General features: G+C 35.2%; 1 protein-coding gene across 14 annotated transcripts in view; it reads left to right on the top strand.

Annotated features, from left to right (window-relative positions):
- KCNT2 (potassium sodium-activated channel subfamily T member 2) overlaps positions 1 to 26,224 on the top strand; it is a 452,321-nt gene that overhangs the window by 385,104 nt on the left and 40,993 nt on the right. For all 14 annotated transcript variants that reach the window (XM_058274897.2, XM_058274894.2, XM_058274895.1 and 11 more), the window contains 2 exons: positions 3,478 to 3,561; positions 4,452 to 4,580. In XM_058274897.2, the coding sequence (XP_058130880.1) occupies positions 3,478 to 3,561; positions 4,452 to 4,580 (213 nt within the window). The remainder of the gene's footprint in view (positions 1 to 3,477; positions 3,562 to 4,451; positions 4,581 to 26,224) is intronic.

Raw genomic sequence — 26,224 nt, 5'->3', positions numbered from 1 at the left:
TTTTATAATATAAATGCATTTATAAATGATTTTAACTCTTAGTTACAGTTTTTATTAATTTTTTAAAAACCTATTAATTTTATAACACCTTTAAATACCTTTCATTCAACTTATAACATATTAAATGAAATTAACCATTACTTTAATTTTTCCTTTAAAGTAAAAGAATAAATCTCTTGCAGTTAGTTTGAAATAAAAGGCTACTTTTCAGGATTTGATTTCTAGAACATAAAATGTTCTTTTAAAAGAGGTAAGACTCTTCTTCAAACATTGAGGATATGATGAGGTTAAAGCACAAGAAGCTATTGATAAAAGATTTTCTTTGTATATTGATCTTACTCAATTTAATCATAAAAATTTTCCTTCCACAAACCTTCTACACTTTCAGTATTCATTCAGGTTCTGTCCCACACTCTACTCTTTCCAATAATCAATCATTTTATCTTAGGACAAAATCATCTTCTGTTTCCTTAACAATAAAAACACACTCCATATATCCCACATACTAAGTTACCAGGCAAACTTCTTACAACATATAATTGCCATTAATACTAAACAAGTTTGTTAAAATAATGAACTTTTCTTCACTTTAAATACTTAGTAGCATGTAATACCAGAAACAGTTTTTTTGGAAGCAAGTTGGCAGGGGAGATTGGCTGCCGAATAAGTTTGTTATAAAATTGCCTTTTATTATTATTATTTATCAATTCAGTTTTGTTAAATAATGACTTTCTGCAATTACCCACTTAAATACCTTAAACAATGCTTTGTAAAACTTTTATAATTATTTATACCCTTAAGACAGATTTTACCTTCACAGAACACATTCTCTCACTTAAGGTTACTACAATACCTTCTAAGAACCTGAGCAGAATGCAAATGTATTTTGGCTTTGACACCCTAAGGAGGGAAATTTACTGCATTTATTCTGATTCTGCTTTTCACCCCCTTCACTTCCCCCGCTTCCAGTCAATCTGGTGCACAACAAACAGGAATGCGGCTTATGAATAGAAGGGTGGACTCACTGGAAAGGGGCAAGCCGCTCCCCGCTTTCCAGCTTTCAGCCAAAATGGGCAGACGAACCTACTCAAATTTGGCAACTCTCCCAGGAACCCAGCCGCCCTGACTGGGACATTCCCAACAAACTTGGGTGCTTGGTGCGGACACAGATGGCCTACAAGCCCCGGCAAAGGGCCAGACCAGAGACAAGACAGCAGAGCATGCACAAACATCTAGACTCCGCAAACAGCCAGACTCCTCAGCTTTTGCCCCAGAATCATTTCACTCCCTTGCCAATGGCAAGGGAGGGCTCCAGCTAAGCTGTAATTCCACTTTACATAAGGACATAACTCCAACACTAGCCTTGAGCTGACACAGACAGAAGCACAAAGGTCACTAATCTGACCCACAAGTTTATATATTTATTTTCACCATGGCTGCCCCCACAGCCATCACAAACCTCAGAACACTTAACATTTGGTATAAAGTGAATTCATTCACAAATTAGCACCATAACAAAAGATTTCAGCTAGACTTTTCCACTGTTTAAACTTTACACCCAGACCAAGCTCCACCAGAAAAGCCGATCCATTTTCCTGTAACCAAGTTTTGTTTCCCTTAATCTAGACCAATTTCCAGGACATTAGGACTTGAACCTATAAATAGCCCTTCCTATTAAAATTGAGACTCCACTCCTTTAGTGGATATAAGACCAGTACCAGATTCTAACATGCAGTTAGACAAACCCAAAACACCAGGGCTTTTCCCCGGTTTTCCTCCTTTTCCCAAGCCTAGAGAGAACGGCTTCCCCCCAGCCTTCTGGGGCTACTAGGGTTCTCTCGGGAGGTGATCAGCCTCCCCTTCCTAGCAATTAAAGCTAGGGCCTTCCAGACTGTGCTCACCCGGGGAGTCTTACCTTCTTCCATGTTCGGAGTTCTTTTTCGTTCCCAGAATCTTTCTCTTCAGACCTTCCATTGCCCTCGATTTTTGTCGGGAAGATTCTGGTGGAGCCCACATCTTTTCTGGATTAAATTTAATCCAGGGGCACCCAGATTTGGGGTTCACCCGAGTCCTCCCGGCTTCCTCGGGGATTTGGAAGGGGCAGCAAAATGCTACCGTCTCTGGCCTTCATTTGTGTCCCACCAGAGTCGCCAAAAATGTTGTGGAATTTAAGAGAAGTTCAATTATTTGAGTATAGAGAGGCCAGGACTCAGGAATGATTTTGAGAAGGAAAAATGGTTTATTGACGGCCGGCCGGACTCGGGAGCTTTCTGTTTGAATCCCGAGCCCCGAACAAGATTTTCAAACGTCTTTTATACAGAGAGGAAAGGCCAAATGGTCCCTTTGTTTCAGTTCTCAATAGGCTTCAATTAGCATATATCTTCCACATCTTAGGTAAGCTTTTAGCATGGACTCCAGACATTCTAGATAAGCCTTTAGCGTATTTGGTTTTTGCATTTCCCCTAAATACTTAAAGTTTATAGCCCTTGCATTGTTAAACATTTCCTGGGACTGGAGCAGCTGCCAGTCCCTAAGGGCAGGACTGCAGCCTCTTACCATTCCACACCCACAAGTCAAACAACTTAGTTATCTCTGAAGAGACAAAGAGCCTTCCACCCATAGCCCACATCACTTACACTCTGCTTTTGTGGCAGTGTTTGGTTTTCTGAAATACATGTTATTGAAATAAAGCAGTTGTCTAATAGATTATTTAATTCAAAAATTATTTATTTTTAAAGTATTTGCTGTTCAAGTGACCAGGTGGTTGTTTAAAGTTTTCACACTTTAACACTCAAAGATCTAACTTAGGGGAGTCATATAATGCAATTTATTAAATCATTCTTATAAGTCATGGTGCAACTTATTCAAATCTGTTGAGTTTTTTCTCTCTTTTATGATCATTTAGAGTTAAGATTAAATTGGAAATATTGTTAATTTTATACGGTAACTATTGACTATGCTTTAGCAGCATATCAAAATATGTCAGACATGTTAGCACACAAAATATTCTGAAAATTTTTCATAAAAATATTTTAAAATACACTATTAATTGTTAGATTTTACATAAATATTAGAAATTTATTTTACTAGCCTAGAATCTAATCTTAAAAAAGAAAAAAAAGTTGAAATATATTTTATTGCATGTTTTAATTCTTGCACATTTGTATGACATAACATTTTATTTTAACTCAAATTTTTATTAATAAAAAATCTAAAAAAATGTTTTACTGTCTGATAGAATGCATGAAATTTAATATATCAGAAAATTTTTGAGAATAATTTTCTCCCTTATTTCCATATGAACAGCTTAATTGTAAGTGTTTATGTAGGGCACTGACAAGAGAGAATTTTATTTACTTTTTAATTGATGCTTAAAAGTGTGTCATGAAAAGTAACCTCTTAGAAGTGGCAAGATGTTCACACTCCTATTATGCACAGTTTCATACATACTAAATAAATATTTTGTTTATATTGTAGTCATTTGTGAAGGATTATATGATTTCTATAACCAGACTTCTTTTGGGACTGGATACTACACCAGGATCAGGATTTCTTTGTTCTGTAAGTGAATTATCTCTTAATTTGATGATTTTTGTGATAGTAGCGTCTGAAATTCATCCACATAGTACTCTAACTCTTCTATGCCACATATTTTTCCTTTGCGTCTAGAGAAGAGCATCTGAAGTGTTTTTTTTAGTCTTTTAGAAACTTTCCAGAGGGAAAAATGTATTTATGTATGTATTCTAAATTAATAATCATAAGAAACAACCTTTCTGTACAAAATTCAGAATAAGTGTTTTTCTCTAGCTGGCAATTTGAGACTGACAGTTTCAGCCATTGGATGTCAGACTGTGAAGGAAATCAGTGATTATGAAGTTTAATCTTTTGAGTTAAAGTGACTTGCTAATAGTTCAAATTTACAAGTAATAAAAAGGAATTGGAACAAATGTCCCCTGTCAGCTTTGTGCTCATTCTATATATGTCTTTCTCAATATGGGTGTTACTAGAACTTTGGGTAGGGCGATTCTTTTTTGTGTCCGAATGTCTTTTGCATTTTAAGGTTTTTAACATTTTTAGACTTTTAACAATTTTAGTGATCCTTTCCACTAAATGCCAGTAGTAACCTCAAGTTATTGCATCATTCAAAAAAGTCTCCACACATTATCCAACATCTCCTCATCTATTACCTGAGCCCAGTTGCCAAGGGATATAGAACTAACACAATGTTCTGCTGTCACAAATTGACTGGGTGGTTTTGTTAAATTTGGGTGAAACAGGGATAAGCTAAAATGAACTGCAATAAAAAAGTTTAATACATGGATAATAAGTTATGAGATATCATTTTGAGATTTGGAACTATGAGTAAATTTGGCCTTTAACAAATGAAAAGTAATTCCTGAGTTTATATTTCTTAAAAAATGTAATATGTAAATAATTCATATGTATTATAGATGAAAATCACTGAGGAGGACTTATGGATCAGAACTTATGCCAGACTTTATCAGAAGTTGTGTTCTTCTACAGGAGATGTTCCCATCGGAATCTACAGGACTGAGACTCAGAAACTTACTACATCTGAGGTTTGAAAATATCAAAATATCTCTGCTTTGATATTTAATCTGATTAAATACAGTCATTCATGAACTTCTTACTAAAGGATTTCTGAAATATTGTAGTAGAATGATGCCATTCTGAACACATAGAATTAAGTTGCAGAGGCAAAATAAAATCACAACTAATTATTTTAATACTCCATATATTTTGGCCTAAGGAACTATTTTAGAGTTTGTGGACTTTGAGTTCCAGATTCCTTTTGTAGGTCTAGAATTTGCCACTTCCATATGATTTTTCAGCAAGTAAATTAATTTTGTATAAACCTTGAAGGTCTGATACACAAGGAAGTTTTTAGGACAAGTAACCTAGTTTCATAATACACTTCCCTACTCCATATATTGACATTTGGAAGTAAGCAAGGCAAAGAGAAGTTAGTAAACATTGAAACTCACATGTCTTAATTTCTAAAGACCACTCTGAAACCAAGGTATAACCCCAAAAGCAGTACCATACCTTCTGAGAGAAAACCTCAGTAATTTTACAAGCAAACTAGACTCTGCTAATTGGAACAAAATTTCTGATGGCTGCATATATCTGAAAACGTATCTATATTTTGATCTGGTCATATCATGTGGTTCTAAGTTGCTGAGTAGTTATATGTCCTTAGAAAAACATCACCTTTTAAAATAGACTTTTATGAAATAAACATTTTTGTTAAATACACTATCCTACTCACATCTATTTCTTTATCACTTAACCCAAAGTTATGTGTAATTTTAGCTAACCATCTCTTTTATTGATCTTCCCCCAAATTACCTCAATGAAGTTCAAATCAGCCATATACATTTTAGTAATCCATGTAATCATTACATCCATTTATGATAAAAGAAATTAACTTTAGAAAAGAAGGACTTTATAGAAAGCACAATAATAACAACAAATTTTTGTTTTCTTTTTAAAAAACATATTTTGACACTTAAACATAAGTGAATTTTGAGGCCACCAGAAAATAGTTCAGCTTTCTTCAGATTTTTGTGTAGCTTCAGGGATGCTAATCCCTGAAATCAACAGAAAAATTTAAGTTTTCTATTGATTATGGTCCCAGGGGTTCACACCACAAAGAGCAATGCTAAATCAGAAGAAAGCAGGAATGACTCACTGGAGATAAATATGTAAGATGGTTTGGTCAGATATACCCTAAAGTATAATACTGGTTCCAAAAAAATATTATTCTTTAAAAATTAAAGAGCACAAATGCTTTTATGCATAAGCAATTAACCTTTTCTTATTTGACACTGGTGAGTACAAAATTTCCATTCAGTGTGGTATTACTGTGTTTTTCCTTAGAGGTTTTGTAAATTTGAGTGTATTAGATTTTCCCTTTGGTCTCATTCTATATCCATGTCAGTCATTTTATATTATTACAGGATTTTGTCATGCTGTTTAAATAGTAGGGATGAAGGAAAACTGAACATTTGTTTTACCATAGAGGAGCATTTAACATTCATTTTTCAACTTTCTCTATCAAGTAAAGATCACCTCAGTAAACTACTTATAAACCCCCAACCTCTAGCTCATAAAGAAACATGCATCCTTCAAAAGATAAAAGGAAACTGAATTAAATAAAGATGACATGTTATCTTCCTGAATTGAATTTAAGCCAACTTTTGGCAAATGATTCTGCCAGTCTTCTAAAATTTTTGAGGCAATTTAAATAATTAAAGATAAAAGTAGTACCTTCAAGCATTGTTACAACAAAATATATTAATAGGGGCAGATAAATTGATATTATTTCACATCTAAAATGAACTGACTACTATAGTTGAGCCCTGAATTCATTTTTTTTTTAATTTTCCTGGCAAATAAAGCAGAAAAATAACTATGTTAATTTATATAGTAATTATAGTCTGATACATGAGAGGGTAGAAGCTTATACTGAGAAAGATTATTTTTCCTGGTCACTGATTAAAAGAATGAGTATATTCTGTACTTTCTTATTTAAGAGTTGTTAAGTAAGATCATGAATATTATCTTCAATCATATTTTTGTAAAATACATAAGTATTATTAAAGCGAATATTCCTTATGTCAATCTTCTATGTAAAAAAAAACCAAAAAAACAAGGGGTACCCAGGTTAGCCAAATGGTAAGGTTGAGGGCAAAATTCTGCAGACTTCCAATTTTGCCCCAGACTTCTGACTGAAAATGCAAGGAGTTAGGGTCCTACTACAAAGCTGGAGGGATGAGTTTACCAAGACCTCACTTCTGATACCAAATGCAAGTTTGGAGGTTTCCCCAAACCAACTTCAATTTCAATAATTCACTAGAAGTACTCACAGAATCCACTGGAGCCTATTATACTCACAGTTATTATTTACTATAAGAAAAGTCTACAAATTAGATCCAGCCAAAGGTAGATTAGATTCTGAACAGGTTCCTTTGTCCTTAGGATGTGTTACCCTCCCAGAATCAATATGTGACAATATGCACATTCTTGCCAACTCAGGAGGCTCACCTGAGCTTTGATATTCAGAATTTTTATTGGGGCTTCCTTACCTAAGTGTGATTCATCAGTTAAATGTGTGGGGTGGAACTCAATCTTCAGTTCAACTTGCCTCACCCTCACCCCTACCAGAGGTCAAGCTGAAACCACATGGTTGCAGGGGCCCACCATGAGTCATCTTGTTAACATAAACTGTCAGGTATGGTTCTGAGTCCAATCATGAATAAAAAAACACTCCTATCATTCAGGACATTTTAAGAGTTTTAGAGGTTATCTCCAAGAAGACAGAAACAAAAGCCAGACTTCTTTTTGGGCAAGGACAAATTCTTAACTACACAGGGACATGTCAATTTAATTTTAACTCAGTAAAGGCATTGGAATAAGTAAAGAAGAAGGAAGTTTTTAGGTGATATGAAAACCCAGGGTAAGAGCTTAGTGAATCTAATGAAATGAAAGATTAACACATATATTCCACCTATATATCAGGTGGTTTAAGAAAATATCATGTTGTAATTCATGTAACTCATCATTGCTCAAATGCCAAAAACTCTGACTTTAATTAAAGAAGACTATGGTTTTCAGGAAGAAGCAATATCATACAGTAATTGGATTTGAATAATCTGACACACTATTGCTCAGAGAGATGTCAGATTCCCATTCTCTCCCTCAGTCCACACAACTGAGCTGTGGATACTCACTCCTTGTTGGCAAAGTCCAAAGTATATTCTATGAAAGAGTGCAGAGGAGGCCCGGGGACAAGAGGACTAACAGCTGTTGAGGACAGAAGTAACTCACTAAGATCATGGAGCTGAGTGAAAATATGCATTCTGTCCCTTTAGCAGCAGATTAGAAGCACCTTTCCCAGGGAAGCTAACAAGACAAGTGGAAAGGGCTAACAATACTGACATTGGAGCTTCTCCAATGTAATAGTCTAGTCAGATTACCAGGAAACTCACTATCAAGACATCTCAGAGATTTCAATTAATTTGTTTGTCCCAACTCTTAAATATGCAAACACAACTAACACTTTCCTGTATTATGAGGAAAGCAACCTCATATATAGCTACCAAAATAAACAGGAATTTTTTAAAAAATCTGTGTAGAAGAAAATTTTTAAAAATAATAAGAAGAAATTAACTTCCATTCCTGTTTATCTTCCAAGAGAAATAAAAATATATCTACAGAAGGACTTGGATATGAATGTTCTTAATCAGAATTATTCCTAATAACCCAAAATTTTAAACAACATCAATGTTCATCAACTGGTTGATGAATGGGTAGACAAAATATGGTATATTCCCACAGTGTAGTCCTATTAAGCAACAAAAAGTTGGAAAGTACTGATACATGCTTCGATATATACTGGTTTGGATGAACCTCAAAAAAATTATGCTAAATGAAAGAAACCGTTTATAAAAGACCACATGAGGAACTTATTGGGGTGATGGCAATATTCTAAAACTGATTTATGGTATTGGTTAAATCTTGGTAAATTTGCTAAAAAATACTTGAATTTATGCACTTGAAATGGATGAATTAAATAATATCTCCAATATGTATTAGTATAATGATAGGTTTTAAAAACTATAATTAATATTAGAAAGAGTAGGAATTGAAAAACTGAAAGATAAATCAGAAACTATATTCTAAAGAAATACAGATGAATAAAAAATGACTCTTAGAAATGAAAACTATGATATCAGCGGTAAAAATTCCTTTAAAAAAGTATTTAACATAAGGTTGACAAAATCACTGAGAAACTAAGCAAAAATTCAAAACATGAAAATTGTAAAGAAATGATAAAATTAGAGGATTAATTCAAAAGGTCCAAGATCTGAATTATGAGATTCCAGAAAAGGAATCAACACAATTGAAGGAATGGTGTATCAGTATAATAATTCAAGAATAATCCCAAAATTAAAGGGTAGTTTCCAATTGTATGTCATCACCAAGTGTTCGGGACAGTGGATTAAAACAGACTCACACCAAGACACAGCATCCTAAAATTTTAGGACACTGTAAGAAAGGAGAAAAATCCTAAAACTCCCAAACGCATTATGGAGGTAGGTCATTTTCAAAGTTCTGCTTGATATTTCTCAGCAACAAAATTGCAAGCCAGAAAACAATGAAACAACACCCTCAATATTCTGAAGGAATATCATTTGCAAACTGGAATTCAGTACTCAGCCAAAAATATCAAACCATAACAAAAGTAGAAAAAAAAAACATATTTCAGATAGACATATTTTCCGAAAATATACTTCCCATGTCTGCTTCCTAAGGAAACACTTTCCACCAGAATAAGAGAATAAATTGAGGAAGAAAGAGTCATAGGATGAAGAAAACCGGGCCTCCAAAACAAAAATGACATCATGGGAATATCTGGGAACATCATGGGAATAAAAGTACCAATAGGCATAAAGGACATCAGTGCAGATTGGAGAGGGTTAAAAGGTCCTGAAAAATTTCTTCAAGAAATCTATAAAAAATTAGCTGCCTCTCAACATCTTAAAAAGAAACTAAGCAATTGCCAAAGAGTTCAGGATTAATTATTGATAAGTGCATAATTAATTAAACACTTAATGAAACCACACCATTATTAACTCTAGGAATATAACTATCAACAATACCAACATTTTTTTTTTAATTCTTCATCTTCCGAAGTCAGAAGTCAAAAGATAAAAGCAGAGATGGAAAAAGAAAAGAAATAGCAGTTAAACATATTATATAGTAATGGGGAGATAAAGACCAACATAACCAGCAAAAAGAGGTAAAATATATGGGTCCTAGGAGGAAATAGAAGTAATTATGGAGAGAGCTGCTGTTTTTCAAAGCAAACAAGAATTTTTTGAGTGTTTAAGCTATGTATTTATAACTAATAAAATAAAATAAAATAATAGATTTATGAGTATAAATTAGTCTCATGCAGATTATTCCTTGAGCTTACATTAACTTTTAAGCATTAAATTCTATCCTATTCCATGAAGAATTTTCATCATTCAAAAATACAATAGAGTATAAAATCTTACTTGAAATAACTTAAGATGCTCAAAAACAATGTAAAAAACAGAATTTGCATTTGTTATATGGTTTCAAAACTATGATGCAGGGAAAGCAATAGTCATTATACAAAAAATTTAGAATTACATACTATAGAACTTCCTTCCAAGAGTCAACCAATGCAATAATAGAACTGTATTTTCTGGTGGTAATTTTGATATGCCAGTATTAACTTAATGGTTTGATTTGCACCATTACTTTGACATTCAAACTGCAATTTTAAAAATTGAAAATGTTTACATTTGTAATGGTTTCATTTGTTATACTAAAGCTTGAGGTTTTTGTTAAGTATAATACTTAAGCCATAATGACAATCACTTATAGTTAACGTGAAGAAAATGGAAAATATAGCTAACATGAAGATAACATCAAGGTATTAGGAATATAAATATATATGTATAAATACTTCAATAATTTTATTTTCATTGCAGTATATAAATTTTTGTCACAAGTTAATGTTATCAAACATTGAAATGATGGCTTCTTCATGAAAATAAATTAAGACTATTAGAGAATAAATTCTACATTAATAAGTGTGCTACAGAAATTGATCACCAGTACTACTGTTCCTATAACCCTTTCTAGACAGAATAGCTTCCACGTGAAGCATATTGAATAGCATATGTCATGACGCATGATCTCATTCCTCTTTTAGTCCCAGTGGATTGTACTGAAATTAGGCACTTCCATAGCTGGTAACTGCCTGATTGGTAATGTGACTACACAGGAAAATATATGCTATGTCCAGGTAAATTTATTCTCAATAAAATTGAATTATGAGTCAAGATAAAATCTAGTCACTTATTAACTGTGGCTGGAGAAAAGTGAATCAGATGAGCCCATGATATCAAATCTAAGCCACTTTAGTGTCATTGAAAGCAAAGTCAGAAAGAAATAAAAACTCTGAGATGGAGAAAGGGATTGTAGGAAGATGGTGGGTTAAAAAGCTCCAGAAATCAGTCCCTCCACCAAAAAAAAAAAAAAAAAAAACAAAACTATTGAACTGGCAGGAACTGTCTGATTCAACTATTTTGAAACTCCAGAGTCTAGGGGATTACTGTATACCATCCAAGAAAGAGACAGAGGAGGAGGCTGGGAAATTCCAATAAACATCAGTGAATTTCACCCTCCCTGTAGCAAGCACCATTCCCTTTTACCCAGTCTCATGGAAAGCAGCAGTGGAAACTGCAGCTTGCCTTCCTGGCATACTTTGCTGGTGCCAGGGTAGGACATAAAGCATTAGTCCTAAGAACTCTGATCTGAGCACTGATAACTGCTTTTGATTAGCTATTTCAGATCACTGGGATCTGGCTCTGAGGGTGGCCACTGTTCTAAATCTCTCAGGAAAAAGCAGCAGAAGAATCATAAAGAGGAAAAGGGATGTGGCTAAACCAATTGGGCACTACCATATAGGAGGTCCAGGGTTCAATGCCTAAGTCCTCCTGGTGAGGGCATGCTGACCCACACTGCGAACTGGCCCATGTGGAGTGCTGGCCCATGCAGGAATGCCACACCACCCAGGAGTACTGGCCAATACAGAGAGCTGGTACAGCAAGATGATGCAACAAAAGACACAGAGGAGAGAAAATAAAAGACATAGCAGAACAGGTATCTGAGGTGGCACAAGAGAGTAATCACCTCTCTTCCCCTCTGGAAGGTCCCAGGATCAGTTCCTGGGGCTGCATAATGAGAATACAAGCAGACACAGAGGAACACACAGTGCACGGACACAGAGAGCAGACAACAGGCGTAATGGGGGGAACACGGGGTGGGGGAGAAATAAATCTTAAAAAAGAAAAGAAGAACCTTAAAGATGGTAAGTAACCTCCCTCAAAGCTACAGAAGACAGATAAAAAAGGACTGCATTAACTGGGCAAGTGCTGAATCAAGAAAATTCAGCTTCAAAAGCCATAGAAGAAGCTTCTAGCATCCCTGCTGTCCCCACACCTCCCCTCAACTTCCTCCACAATGTGACATGTAGCCAGTTTGTGCTCCCTTTGTGGGTCACTGGCACTGTTTCAAAGAGAGCAGAATAACTGCTACACACATACTGGGGTGCTAGATGTCCATGCTTGTCTATTGGTAAGAAGTGTGAAAAACTGAACTAGGAAACTTCTTTTGGGCTCACCCTTGCAGAATTTGTTTTAAGGGCAGAAAACAACAGAGACATTATAAGAAACAGTAAGTCCAAGTGACCTGGGGCAAAGGACCATTTGCATTAAATCACACAGGAGGGGGTGAAAGTCTATTTCAAAAGTAGAGGGATTGTTAATTTGAACTCCTTTAAACTGTAATGGAGGAAACCCTAAAGCCACTAACAAGCACAATGCAGTTTGCTTTTGCTTCAGATCTTCTGGAAGGAGGGCTAAGTTCTGAAGGAGTCCACCAGCTAAAGCAGAGCCAATTTGCAACTACTGTGAAAGATGCTTTTTGCTTTGGTTTGTTAATTTTGATTCACTCCTGGCATTCAAGAAATTCTCCATCATCACAAGCTGGATACATATTTAAGGGACAGACAATAGCTCAGGGACAAATTCTGGTGTTAATACTTTAAAACATTTAAATATACAATGTACAGCAAAAGATTACAAGACAAACAAAGAAACAGGAAATGATGGTCCAATAAAGGAAGATTAAAATCCAGAAACCATCAACAAGGGGAACAGAATTTGACTTAAAAAAAAAAAAAGATCCTCAATATGCCCAAGGAAATACAACAAAACACAGAGAAGAAAACTAAAATATGAGGGAAATAATGAATGAACAATATGGAAACCACTTTGAGAGTCTCAAAAGGAACCAAACAGAAATATTGGAATTGACGAACACAGTAACTGAAATGAAAAATTGCCTAGAGGACTTCAACAGAAGCTTAGAAGTTGAAGAAGAGAGAATCAGTGATCTTGAAAAATGAAAATTAAAATGATTCAGTCTGAGGAACTGAAAGAAAGAACGATTAAAAAAAGTCAACAGAACCTAAAAGATCTGTGGGACACCATCAAGTGTACTAATATATGCATTACAGGATTCTCAGAAGGAGATAAAATAGAAAGGGGCAGAAGGAATATTCAAAGAAATAATGGTATAAAACCTCCCAAATTTAACAAAATTAAATGAATAGACATGTTAAAGAATCCCAACCTCACAGCAGGATAAACCCAAAGAGAACAATGCCCAGGCACAAATCAATCAAGCTCTCTAATACAAAAGACAAGGAGAGAGGTCTGAAAGCTGCAAGTGAAAAGCAATGAGTTATGTACAAGGGAATCCCAATAAAATGAAATGCCAATTTCTCATCAGAAACCATGAAGGCAAGAAGACAGTGGTAAGAAATATTTAAAGTACCAAAAGAAAGTAGTTGTCATCTAATAATTTTATATCTGGCAAGACTTTCTTTCAAAAATGAAGGAGAGATTAGGACATTCCCAGATTAAAAAAGGCAGAGGGATTTCATTTCCTCTAGGCCTACTCTACAAGTAATAATAAAGGAAAGGTGCTAAAATGCAAATGCATAAAAAGAAATGATAAATCTATGACCTTGGACATAAAATGCACAAAGACATAATTTGTAACAAGTTAAAAAAAAAAAGGTCAGAAGACAAAGGGTATATGAATTATATATGTGTATGCTATTGAAGTTAAGTTGGTATTAAATCACATATGATTATTATAGATCTAGGATGTTAAATTTGAATTAGGAGGTAACTACAAAGAAAATATATGAAAAAATACATTCAGAAAGAGATGAAAAAGAACTCAAAATAGTACAATACAAGTGATCAACTATATTTGAGGGTCAATACAAGTATAAGACTTTAAAGTGGAAAATAGAATAATGACAGAAGAAAGTCCTGCTTAATTAGTAGTTACTTTAGATGTGAATGGATTAAACTCTCCAGAGAAAACACAGAGATTGGCAGAACAGATAAAAAGCATGAACCAAGTATATTAAATTCAAATGTAAAAATAGGTTGAATGTGAAAGATGAAAAAAATATATACCATACAAATAGTAATCAAAAGAGACATGGAATAACTATTCTAATATGAGATTAAGAAAAAAAAAAACTTTAAGGCAAAAACGTTACAACGGACAAAGAGGGTAATTATATACTGATAAAGGGGTCAATTCAACAAAAGGACTTAACAATTATAAATATACATCTCCCTAAAAGCAGTGCCCCAAAGTATATGAATTTAATATTGACAGATTTGAAGGAGAAATAGACAGTTCTACGTTAATAACAGGAGAGTTCAATTCACCACAAATTAAACCCAAGTTGAAGAAAAGAATGAAATAGCAAAGATTAGAGTGGAAAACAGCAAACCCACAGTAAACATGGACTATGGTTAATAGTAAAATTATAAAAGTTTTACAATGAAATTCTCATTCCATGGTACTGGCACAAGGCATATACCAATGGAATCAAATTGAGAGTTCAGAAATCAACCTTTACCCTGATGATCAACTGATTTTTGACAAGGGTGCCAAGTCCACTCAATGGGGAAAGAAAAACTTCTTCAACAAATGGTATTTGGAAAACTGAATGCCCATATGTGAAAGAATGAATGTGGGCGGCGGACTTGGCCCAGTGCTTAGGGCATCCGTCTGCCACATGGGAGGTCCGTGGTTCAAACCCCGGGCCTCCTTGACCCATGTGGAGCTGGCCCATGCTCAGTGCTGATGCGTGCAAGGAGTGCCCTGCCATGCAGGGGTGTCCCCAGCGTAGGGAAGCCCCATGCACAAGGAGTGCACCCCGTAAGGAGAGCCGCCCAGCGCAAAAAAAAGTAAAGCCTGACCAGGAATGGTGCCGCACACACAGAGAGCTGACACAACAAGATAATGCAACAACAACAAAGAAACACTGATTCCCGGTGCCGCTGACAACAACAGAAGTGGACAAAGAAGATGCAGCAAAACAGACACAGAGAACAGACAACCAGGGTATGGGGGGTAAAGGGGAGAGAATAAATAAATAAATCTTAAAAAAAAAAAAAGAATGAATGTGGACATCTACCTCACTCTATATAGATATCAACTCATAATGGATCAAAGACCTTAATGTAAAAAACAGAACTATAAAACTCCTATAAGAGAATATAAAGAAGCATCTTCAAGACCTGGTTATAGGCAATGATTTCTTAGACTTCACACCCAAATCATGAGTAGCAAAAGAAAAAAAAATATGTAAATGGAACCTCATCAAAATTAAAAGTTTTGTGCATCAAAGGACTTAATCCTGGAAGTAAATAGACAACCTATAGCATGCTAGTAAATATTTTGAAACCACGTATCTGATAAGGGTTTAATTCAGAATATATAAAGAAATCCTTCAACTCAACAACAAAAGTACAAACAACTTAATTTAAAAATGAGCAAAAGACTTGAATAGACATTTCTCTAAAGAAAATATACAAATAGGTCCAAAATATACGTGAAAGGATGCTCAACATCATTAGCCATCAGAGAAATGCAAATCAAAACCACGATGAGATGCCATTTGATATCTACTAGAATGGCTACTACTAAAAAAAACAAAAATGGAAAAGTACAAGTGTTGGGGAGGATGGAGAGAAATAGGAACGCTTGTTCATGAGAATGTGAAATGGTGGAGCCATTGGGGAAACCGTATGGCAGTTTTCTTAGAAAGTACTGAATTACCACATGACATAGCAATTCCACTTCAATGTTTATACCCCAAAGAATTGAAAGCAGGACTTCAAACAGATATTAGCACACCACTGTTCCTAGCAGCATTATTTACAATTGCCAAAAGATGGAGGCAATGCAAATGTCCATCAACTTATGAGTGGATAAATAAAATGTGGTATGTGTGTGTGTGTGTGTATATATACATATAATGGAATATTATTCAGGTGTAAAAGGAATGAAGTTCTGATATATGCATCAACATGGAGGAATCTTGAAGACATCATGTTGAGTGAAATAAGCCAGACACAAATGGACAAATGTTGTATGTAAGATCTCCCTGATATGAAATAATTAGAATAAGCAAATACATTGTGTCAGAAACTAAAACATAGCTTATCATAGGCCTGGTTGGGAGTAGGGAATGAGGAGTTAATACTTAAATTGTACAGAATTTATGTTTGAGGTGTTGGAAAAGTTATGACAATGGATGGTGGTAATGGTAATACAACACTGAATTAACAGCACTGTGTGTAATGAATGACATAGAATTATATATTTGATTGTAGTTTAAAAAGGAAATTTTATGTTGTACATGTTATTAGAATAAAAATTTAAAAAGACTGTACAACATAATGAACCCTATTTTTAACCGTGGACTATAGTTAATATCATAGTTACAAAAATGTTCTTTCATCAATTGTAGCAAATATATTATACTAATACAAAGTTTCAACAATAGGGTTGTATATGGGAACTCTGTATTTTATGCCCGATTTTTCTAGAAACCTGTAACTCTTCTAATACAAAAAGAAAAAAAATATGTTGTAAAAAAATTTGCATAGTTGAGGAGAAAGGTGAGGATATGAGTTAGAGAAAAGGTTTACAGGACAGAAACAAGGGGGAAATAAATCAGACATGGAAATGCATGACCTGTTAATTTGCCCTTGGATTGCAAAGGATTTTCCCAACACTTCATTTCCCGTTTCAGGTGCTTAACCAATTTTTACCCTTAGCCTGTAGTCTGATTGTTTAGTTATCCCTTTGTTCCAGGGTACCCTCTCTTCCATTTTGTAATGTACTCCAAATCCCATATTCTTAAAGAAGTCCAACTCAGTTGACTAGGCCAGTTTTTCCAAAGAATTCTGTGGTCAAGTAAATTTGACAAATGGGGAGTTAAACAAAACTACACAAGACTGCAGGATTTTTAAAGGATGTTAAAAAAACAAATATGAATTTTGTAAAGCTTGAAGGAAGGAATATAGCATGGAAATTGTCTTTTTGTTTTATGTCCCAGGACTTTGGTTTAGCAATAGCATTGGCCAGAATTAATATTCAATGGTTGGATCAGAAAAAGATTGACATAAAGTAATGCTGAAGCAGGTCTGTTTTATCCTCAGAGCCCTTATTCAAATATCTAAATAAAACTGATATGTAATTCTAACCATAAAATAAATGTACGTTTATGTAGATTGATTTATTTCAGACAGGCTACAGTGATTAATATAGATGCTACCAACTTAAATATAAAGCTGCTTCTGAAAATGTAACTTGAATATGAATTCATTTGATTCATTTATTGACATCATTACAGTTGTATTGAAAATTGCATAATAATCAGATATCTTACTACTATTATAATAGTATTACTATTACTCTTATTAATAGTACTATCCTCACCACTACCAGGTTTTGAGCCTTATTATAAGTATCATTAAGTTCCCTCCATACTTTAAAGAAACCATGCACCAAAATTCCAGAATAGGTTCCAGGATCTCTTAGCAAACACTGAAGGATTATCAGACCACAGTTAAGTGAAACAGCTTCAGAAATAATATCAGTCTGGAATCTAGAAGCTTTTAGGCTTAATTAGTACAGATGCTGACAGTAACATCAGGGTTACCCACCATAGTAGGTATAGGAGCTGTCTAATCTCAGGCATTTGTGAAGTAAAAGAAAGGTAGTTTTCAAATCACTTTAGAAACCATCATCACATTTTGAATTATCTACCATTTTTAAGATTAAAAAGTACAAATAGATGAAAAACACAAGTTCACTTTAGAATTTAATTTTTACAATGGCAAGTATCAGGAAAGAATAGTAAGCATGTTTTCTTTTCACCTTAATATTTTTTTCCAAGCATCAATTTATTCCTTAAATTCAGTTAATATTAGTCCTGAAATTTTGAAAAGAGGTCAGCTATCAATTATGTGCCACAATTTTGCCAACACAAATAATGAATTTAAGAAAGTAAAAATATGTTATGTCTCTAAGTTTGTCAATGTTAAATTAACTAAGACATTTGTGTATTTGATATACTGATATTCTGGAAAAATAATCTACTTTAGATTAATATATAAACATGATTTGAAGACAAACAGGAAAAAATAATTTGCAATACTATTAGAAAAATATAAATATACTAACTTAAAAAAGGAACATTTATAAGCATTTCAGCCTAATTGATTTGTTTTACCTTAAAATTTGAAATATTGAATTCGATTTTTAATATCCTTTTCCCTTAACATCTCTGACTTAATATAGTAAACAATTTGAAAAAAGAGAGACAAATAGAAAATACTTGGGATGCTATTTCTCGAGACTGACACAAAGAAAGGGGAAAATCACACACAAAATACATTTTAAACAATTATCAAACAAAATACAGACATGAAACATTCAGCAACAAGGACAAAATACAACGCTTAAATAACACTGATAATCTAATTGTGGTTTGATTATTTATCAGAGGGCTTCTAAGCAAAATTAGATAAATAATAAGCTATTATTTTTAAAAGTTACCTTAAAGTAATACTTGTTAGATTATTTTTTGCTAAAATTACCTTTCTAAGATTTGATAGAAAAAGTGGTGCTAGTGATTTATGTCACTGGTAATTTATGGATATTAAATTATTATGTGTATTAATATCTGCACTCTTACTTTTGAATTTCAAATTTATAGTAAGATGGGTTTTTTCCCCTTCCATGTATAGTGAAGATGAAGGAAATATTCTGAGCTTTAAACATGAGTTGGCTTACAGTGCTAAAACTTGAAGAGCCTAATCAGTATACTCAGAGGTTACAAAAATCCTGTTGTATTTTCTTCAATTCTAAAGAACAGTATTCTATTCATTTTTTCATATGCAGAAATAAAATTTTCAATTATATGCTTTTGTGTATTTTAACTCAAGTCTAATACCTTACATGTTATTACAAATATAAGAAATGCATAATAAACTTTTGATTCCTCAAACTACTCAAACTGCTTATATCAAGATTCCTAACACATAGTCCAATGCAGTAAATGTTGTTTGAAGTGAATAAATGGCAAAAAGAAAGGGCAGTTAGAGTCTCAAAACTATTTTGTCATAATCATATTAAAATAATTTTATTAATGTGATTTTGTAAAATATAAACTGAATAATATATTTAAAATGTTGCTTTCCATTTTAAGAGTAAAGAATTACTGATTGGAGGATAAGAACAGTCAACATGATTTATCTATTCCACTATGCGTATCTTTATTGAGTATGAAGGTGACCAAATCTCACATGAACTTAATCCACAAATTTATTGTATATGTTGTAAAGTAACTGGTATGCTTTAAAATGGTATCTTACTAGTTTCTAGTAAAATTTTTGCTGGTTATAGTGTAATTTAGGCAAATGGGATTGTTAGAACACTGGAAAACTGTAGACAAATACAGTTCCACACTTTCCTATTCAGGAATCTTATGGACAGGGAAGTGGATGTGGTTCAAGCAACTGGGCTCCCGTCTACCATATAGGAGGTCCAGGGTTTGATGCCCAGGGCCTACTGGTGAAGGCAAGCTGACCCATGTGGCGAGCTGGCCCATGTGGAGTACTAGCCTGTGCAGGGTCCTGCCCTGTGCAGGAGTGCTGCCGCACACAGGAGTGCTGGCCCATGCAGAGAGATGGCACAGCAAGATGACACAACAAAAAGAGACACAGAGAAGAGATAATAAGAGATGCAGCAGATCAGGGAGCTGAGGTGGCACAAAAGAATGATCGCCTCTTTCCTACTCCGGAAGGTCCCAGGATCAGTTCCTGGAGCCACCTAATGAAAATACAAGCAGACACAAAAGAACACACAGTGAATGTGACACAGAGAGCAAACAATGGAGGGAGAGGGGAGAAATAAAAATAAATCTTAGTGACAAATATCTAAAAGACTTAGGATTATAAATTCAGAATTTTTCAGATTTCAAAAATTTAATTCTACATCAAATACTGTATAAAAAATAATGCCTCTAGTGGGGCCTGGGGTAGCATCTTACAATAAAACACATTAATTTTCTGCAATGAAAAACTTGAATGTTCACACTTAGTGGATTATATAAAAACATAGACTAGCAGTTCAGGTCAGGTATTAGCACCAAATGAGTTTAATGAGGTTTTTGATTTTCAGAATTGTAGCTAAAGGATTGTGAAATGAAGTAGTTTCTCTTTTCTCCCCTGAGATGAACATGAGTCCTTGTCCATTTTACATTTGAAAAAATTCCCTTTAACAGACACTATATATAGATGGTGACAGATGACTTAATAGAAAGAGATAGGTCCAGCTGTATGGTATAGTCTCCATGGAGTGATTTTCCAGACACCATGTGCACACCAATTTAATGTGTGTGTGAAATAATTTTCGCACCAGAATAATTGAGATAATATTTTAGATCTTTTATAAATGTTGTAGATTTTGGATTATGAATATTTCTTATCATCAATTGTCTTTTCAAAGATGATTGCTAAAGTATTCAGTACTTCACCCACTTCCACTGTCAAAATAGTAGCTTAACATACGATGGCCTTTTTCTCTATGTACAGAATATGGAGGGTATTGAAGACAGGCTAGGAAACGGTGTGGCATAAAAATCTGCATCTGCCTTTAAGATGTGTGTTTTTAACTCCATGAAAAAACAAGGAAGCAAGGATTAGAGTCTTTATATTAGTTATCCCCACTAGATCATTATATCAAATGTTGGCATGATTCTTAACTCATCTTCCCATGTATTTAATGCTTTGGAGTTTTCTGAGTACTTACGAAAGTAGCTTCACTTTGAGATGTATGAATAATATCTTAGAGCAGTGCTCTCCAGCCTTTTCCGTATCATGATTAACATAGGAAATAGGTGTTATTTGTTTGGCAGGGATCTCAGCTGCCCTTGTTGCCTTCCAACAGGGCATATTCTTGTGTTAGCAGGGTTAGAACCTGTTGATGACATATTCACAGGGAACTTCTCTTAGAGTGCTCATGTTTGCTTTATTAGAATATTAGAATATTTTACATACAAACTTTGAGTTCAAATGAAACCAAATATAAATTTCTAAAATTTTGAATAAATAGCAACTTTTGATCCGATCTGATGCATGAATAGATTTTCATGTACTTTGGATTAGTTTCAAAAACACATTTTTTAAAAGATGTATTTAATTTATTTCTCCCCATCCCCATTCCCCCCGTTGACCGCTCTCTATATTCATTCTCTGTGTGTTCTTCTGTGTCTGCTTGTATTCTCATTAGGCAGCTCCAGGAACCAATCCTGGGACCTTTTAGAGTGGGAGAGAGGCGATTACTCTCTTGTGCCACCTCAATTTCCTGTTCTGCTATGTTTTCTTATTTTCCCTCCTCTCTGTCTCTTTTTGTTGTGTCATCTTGCTACACCAGCTCTCCACGTTGGCTGGCATTCCTGTGCAGGCAACTTTCCTGCACTGGGTGGCATTCCCATGCAGGGCAGCACTCCTGCATGAAATAGCATTCCCATATGGGCCAGCTCGCCACATGGGCCAACTTGCATTCACCAGGAAGCTCTGGGCATTGAATCCTGGACCTCCTATATGGTAGATGGGAGCCCAATTGGTTGAGCCATATCCATTTTCCCAAAAATATTTTCTGAGTATTTTAGCAAGGCCACAATCAAAATTGCTTCATCTTATCTTTCCAAAAGAGATTCTCTGGAATGAGTCCAGATCAGGTTCACTGTCATGGAAATGATCTTTAGGATTCACATCTGGTCTCAGAAAGAACAAAGTTTACACATGGCTGAAAACTTTATAGTTTAGCATTTGAAAATGTAGGGAATCTCTTAGATGTTTGTTTTGGCCATTATATGTATATAGATTGAGTCATATTGGATATTTATGTTTTTGCTGTTCATAGAGTTGGAAAATCTTCAGGCACTATTTCCTCAAATATTTTTCCTAACCCTATTCCCATCTCTTCTCTTTCTGTAAGTCCCATGGCACATATGTTGGTGTGCTTCATGCTATCATTCAGCTTCCTCATTCCCTGCTCAATTTTTTTTCCATTCTTTTCTCCATCTGTTCTTCTGTCCAGTTGCTCTAACATCTAATTCACTAATTCTTTCTCCTGCCATTTTGAATGTTATTGATTAGTTGTTTCAGATTTTGTGTCTCATCTGATGTTTTGATTTGTTCTTTTGACTGGGCCATATTTTCTATTTTTTAGTATGATTTCTAATTTTTCCCTGATGTCTGAGCATCTGTTTATGATGGTGAGTTTATGGTGATGATCAGTTTCTCTCTCTGGACCAGGATTTTATTGTTAAATATCATTTTGTTACAACTCTTATTTGATTTTGGTTCAGTTTATTCTAGGTCTTCAAAATTGCCCCTGCTCAACTAATCAAAACAAGCCAGAGACCCCTAGTGAGGTACAGACCAGTTTTCAAGGGCCTTGGGAAGGGGAACAGTATAGACACCAAAAAGCCTCTTGAATTTTTTTCCCTAGGGCACACTTTCCTGGCCTGCCAGGAGGTGGCACTCTTTGGAAAACCTCTTACCCTGGAGAGGAACGTGTTCACTGGAACCATGCTTGGGGGGCAGTGCCAAAGCGAAGTCCAGGAAAGATCCCCCTCCAAGTGGGCTTTTCAGAGCCAAGCCTTGCAGTTCAAACTTGTTGGTCAGAAACTACTCTCCTCCTTCAGCCACACCCTCCGTTTTCCCAAGGAGGAAAGATTTTTCCCCTCCCCTCTGAGTTGGCAGCAGGTAGTCCAGGTCAGAAAGAAGGGTGCTTGAGAAAGCAGGCTATCTTTAGTACTCTGCTGACTCCAGGGTGAGGACAATGATGTGGCTGCACCTGGCCAGGCAGAGGGGAAACTGTGGGAGCCAGCAGAGCAAATCACCAGCCCAAAGCTGGATCGGCAGTAAGCTGTGTCCTTCCCTCTCCTCTTTTCTGGGAAAGTGGACCCTGTGGCCTTTTCAGTCCATAGCCGACTGCCAGTAACTGGAAGACCTGAAGCCATCTGCTCTGATTGGGGGTCGGGCACCAGCAGCAGCAAGAGGCCTGAGTTACTCTCTTCATTCCTCTCTCTTGTAGGTGCTGTACAGCTCTTCCCTGGTCTTCTGAGACCTAAAACAGTTCTTCCAGACCATTGTTGCCTGTCTAATAGCGATTTTCCTTTGGAGAGAAGTGAGCCTTGTAACTCTCTAATCCTCCATCTTCGCAGAAATCCTCTAGATTTAAGTCTTGCTCCTCCTTTTACTAACTGTGGGTAAACACGGGCTATTCTCAACATGTAACAGAGTGATGATTAATTAGGGAATGTATTATCAGTTCAAATGTTAGAAAAAAGGCAAAAATGCATTGTTTGTATTGTTCAGTGTGAATAGCAATTCTGTGGCAAAGTACTTTGTGTAACATAAATCTTATTTCATCATATTTCACTAGGGCATTGTTTTTGTGTGGTTGTGTAAATATACCTAAATTTATTGGTAAATTAATAGTAAATATTTAATAGTAAATATCCCTGGGATTTCAATTTGTACGTTGTAATATTAGTATTAATTTGGGATTAATATTCATTAACCCCAAATGCATCCTAATGCATGCACTCACTCAGCAGATGAATTTGAAATCATGTGTAATTTTGTTGCACCTTCTCACATAAAATTTTACTCTAGAATCTTTTTCTTATTTTATCATTATTTTTCTAATATTTACTAGCCCTACTGATTCTTTTTTTTTTTAAAGATTTATTTTTTATTTATTTCTCTTCCCTTCCTCTACCACCCCCCAGGTGTCTGCTCTCTGTGTCCATTCACTGTGTGTTCTTCTGTGACTGCTTCTATCCTTATCAGTGGCACTGGGAATCTGTATTTCTTTTTGTTGCATCATCTTGCTGTGTCAGCTCTCCGTATGTGCTGCGCCATTCCTGGGCAGGCTGCACTTTCTTTCACCCTGGGTGGTTCTCCCTACAGGGCGCACTCCCTGCACTTGGGGCTCCCCTACGCGGGGGACACCCTGCATGGCACGGCACTCCTTGCACGCATCAGCACTGCACATGGGCCAGCTCCACACGGGTCAAGGAGGCCTGGGTTTGAATCGCAGATCTCCCATGTGGTAGGTGGAGGCCCTATCCATTTGGCCAAGTCCACTTTCCCCTACTGATTCTTAATCTTATTCATTCCAAACCCCAGAAAAGCATGTACTTACTTGCATTATCTACTGATTTAAACTTATGAGAGTCCCACTGACACACCTATTAGCAAGAGGCTATTTAAATGCATACAATCTATTTGATTTAACTTAATTACATATCCGTCCTTTCTGCCCACTTAATGTCTTAAACTGCATGGAGATCATTCTTTCACTTTGCACTGTCCCAGGAAGTAAATTCAGCCTTTAGTTTCTTGTTGATTGGTTGCTAGAGTCTGCAAAATTAGAACCAAATGGAAATCTATAAAGTTGATCTGAGTGACATTGCAGTAGTGATTATTCAAAGAGAGTAGTGATTATTCCAAAGGGAGTAGTGATCTGTAAGCAACAGTATATTTGGATAGATCCTACTGTTTTATTTAGATTCTTTACATAAGGATATGAATATTTATAGCTACCAGGTCTTATATCATTGTATCTGTTCTTCAACTAAGGTGTTATATATATCATGAACATTTTCCCTCCTTAGGCTCACTTATCTGTAACTGGCATATGCTTTAAGACAAGGCTTCTTAAATGATGGAAGGTGAAAGCAATTTTGTGTGAAAATATTTTTCGGTGTGAACAGGGAGGTGCTATGCTCCTATTAGAATCACTGGAGTAGCTTTACAAAACTATGTGCTTATTTTTTTCTCTGAACTGTTACATGCTAGAAATGATGGAGTCCAGTCCCACAGATCTATTCTCCCATGTGTCAGGTATACACACACATGCATACACAGACATACACATGGTCAAAACCATTACTTAGGCTATATATTCTTGTAATTCTGGGAAATAATAAGTGAAAATTATACTTAAAGGTGACAGAACTAGTAATGAAACTATGTTTCTAATAAATGTAAACCTTTTTGACCACCTCTATGGGTATGGTGAAACTGGGTTTATCCATTGCTCTTTAATTTGTTGATTTTGGCTTTTTGTTTGTTTGTTTATAAGCAATTTTGGGATCTATAATATTCCAGTGCATAAGAGTTTTTTATACACACATATTTAAGGTTGTGTGTAATATATAAACATACATGTATCCGTGAAAAGGACATTTTTTTAGAAAGCAAATGTGTCTTTGCATTTGGTTATTTCTAGAAATAAAAAGAATCATTTGGTTAAGGAAAGCCATCATTTTGTTTCCTTATAAACCAAAGGTTAATGTTGATGAAATCAGTCTTGATTTGGACTAGCCTTTGATTCTGACCTATCTGATATGTATCAGTGACTTTAGATACTACAGTCAATATCCAATAACTGTTAGATGGGCAAAGAAAGTCTTGAGACCTATAAAAAAGTGGTCAAAATATGTACAGTAGTAATAATTCTGGTGCTGATAATATTAATATTGCTTCACTTCTTTAGTCTTCTTTTAGCATTGTGCATATTGACAGAGTTAGTAGCTGTTTCTTGACAGTGTCATGGATGAAGCAGGTCTTGATTGACCAAATAATTCCCAGAAAATTTCTTGAGGTGGCAGGACCTTGTTTTGGTCAATGGCCTATCCCTTGTGAACTCCTTTTGAATATTTGTAAGTGTGGGATAAATGTGTCAAGTGAATCTCCTTGGAAGAGGTTGTCATCAATGAAATGTCATACCTGTTGTGTGTGATGGCAGGGCTGCTGAGGTACCTTGTGCATCAACAGGTAAAGGTGTATTATGTCCCTGCAAAGGTGAAGTCAAACTGTGGCTGAGAAGCTCTTGAAATAGGCACTAAAAAGAATATATTAGCTACATTTATGACTATGAAGTATTTACTTACCAGTTGTTGATTGGATAGAGTTAATAATTTCAATATTAAGTCCCACCTTAATATTTGGGGCTACAGAATTAAGGTTGTTGTAATCCTCTGAGGGTCTCTACTCATTCTTTCCAAGTTAAGAACTGGGCTGCTAAATGGAGAAGCAGTAATGATTATTACCCCATCTCTAAATAGTTTTTGTATAATTGGTTTCAAACTTTAAAACCCTGTTTTGTTTTGTTTTTCATTTATTGAAGT

The sequence above is a fragment of the Dasypus novemcinctus genome, chromosome 13 (genome assembly GCF_030445035.2).
Source record: "Dasypus novemcinctus isolate mDasNov1 chromosome 13, mDasNov1.1.hap2, whole genome shotgun sequence".
Lineage (NCBI taxonomy): Eukaryota > Metazoa > Chordata > Mammalia > Cingulata > Dasypodidae > Dasypus > Dasypus novemcinctus.
Note: the sequence above shows the minus strand (reverse complement) of the source record. Positions and strands in the feature narration are given on the sequence as shown.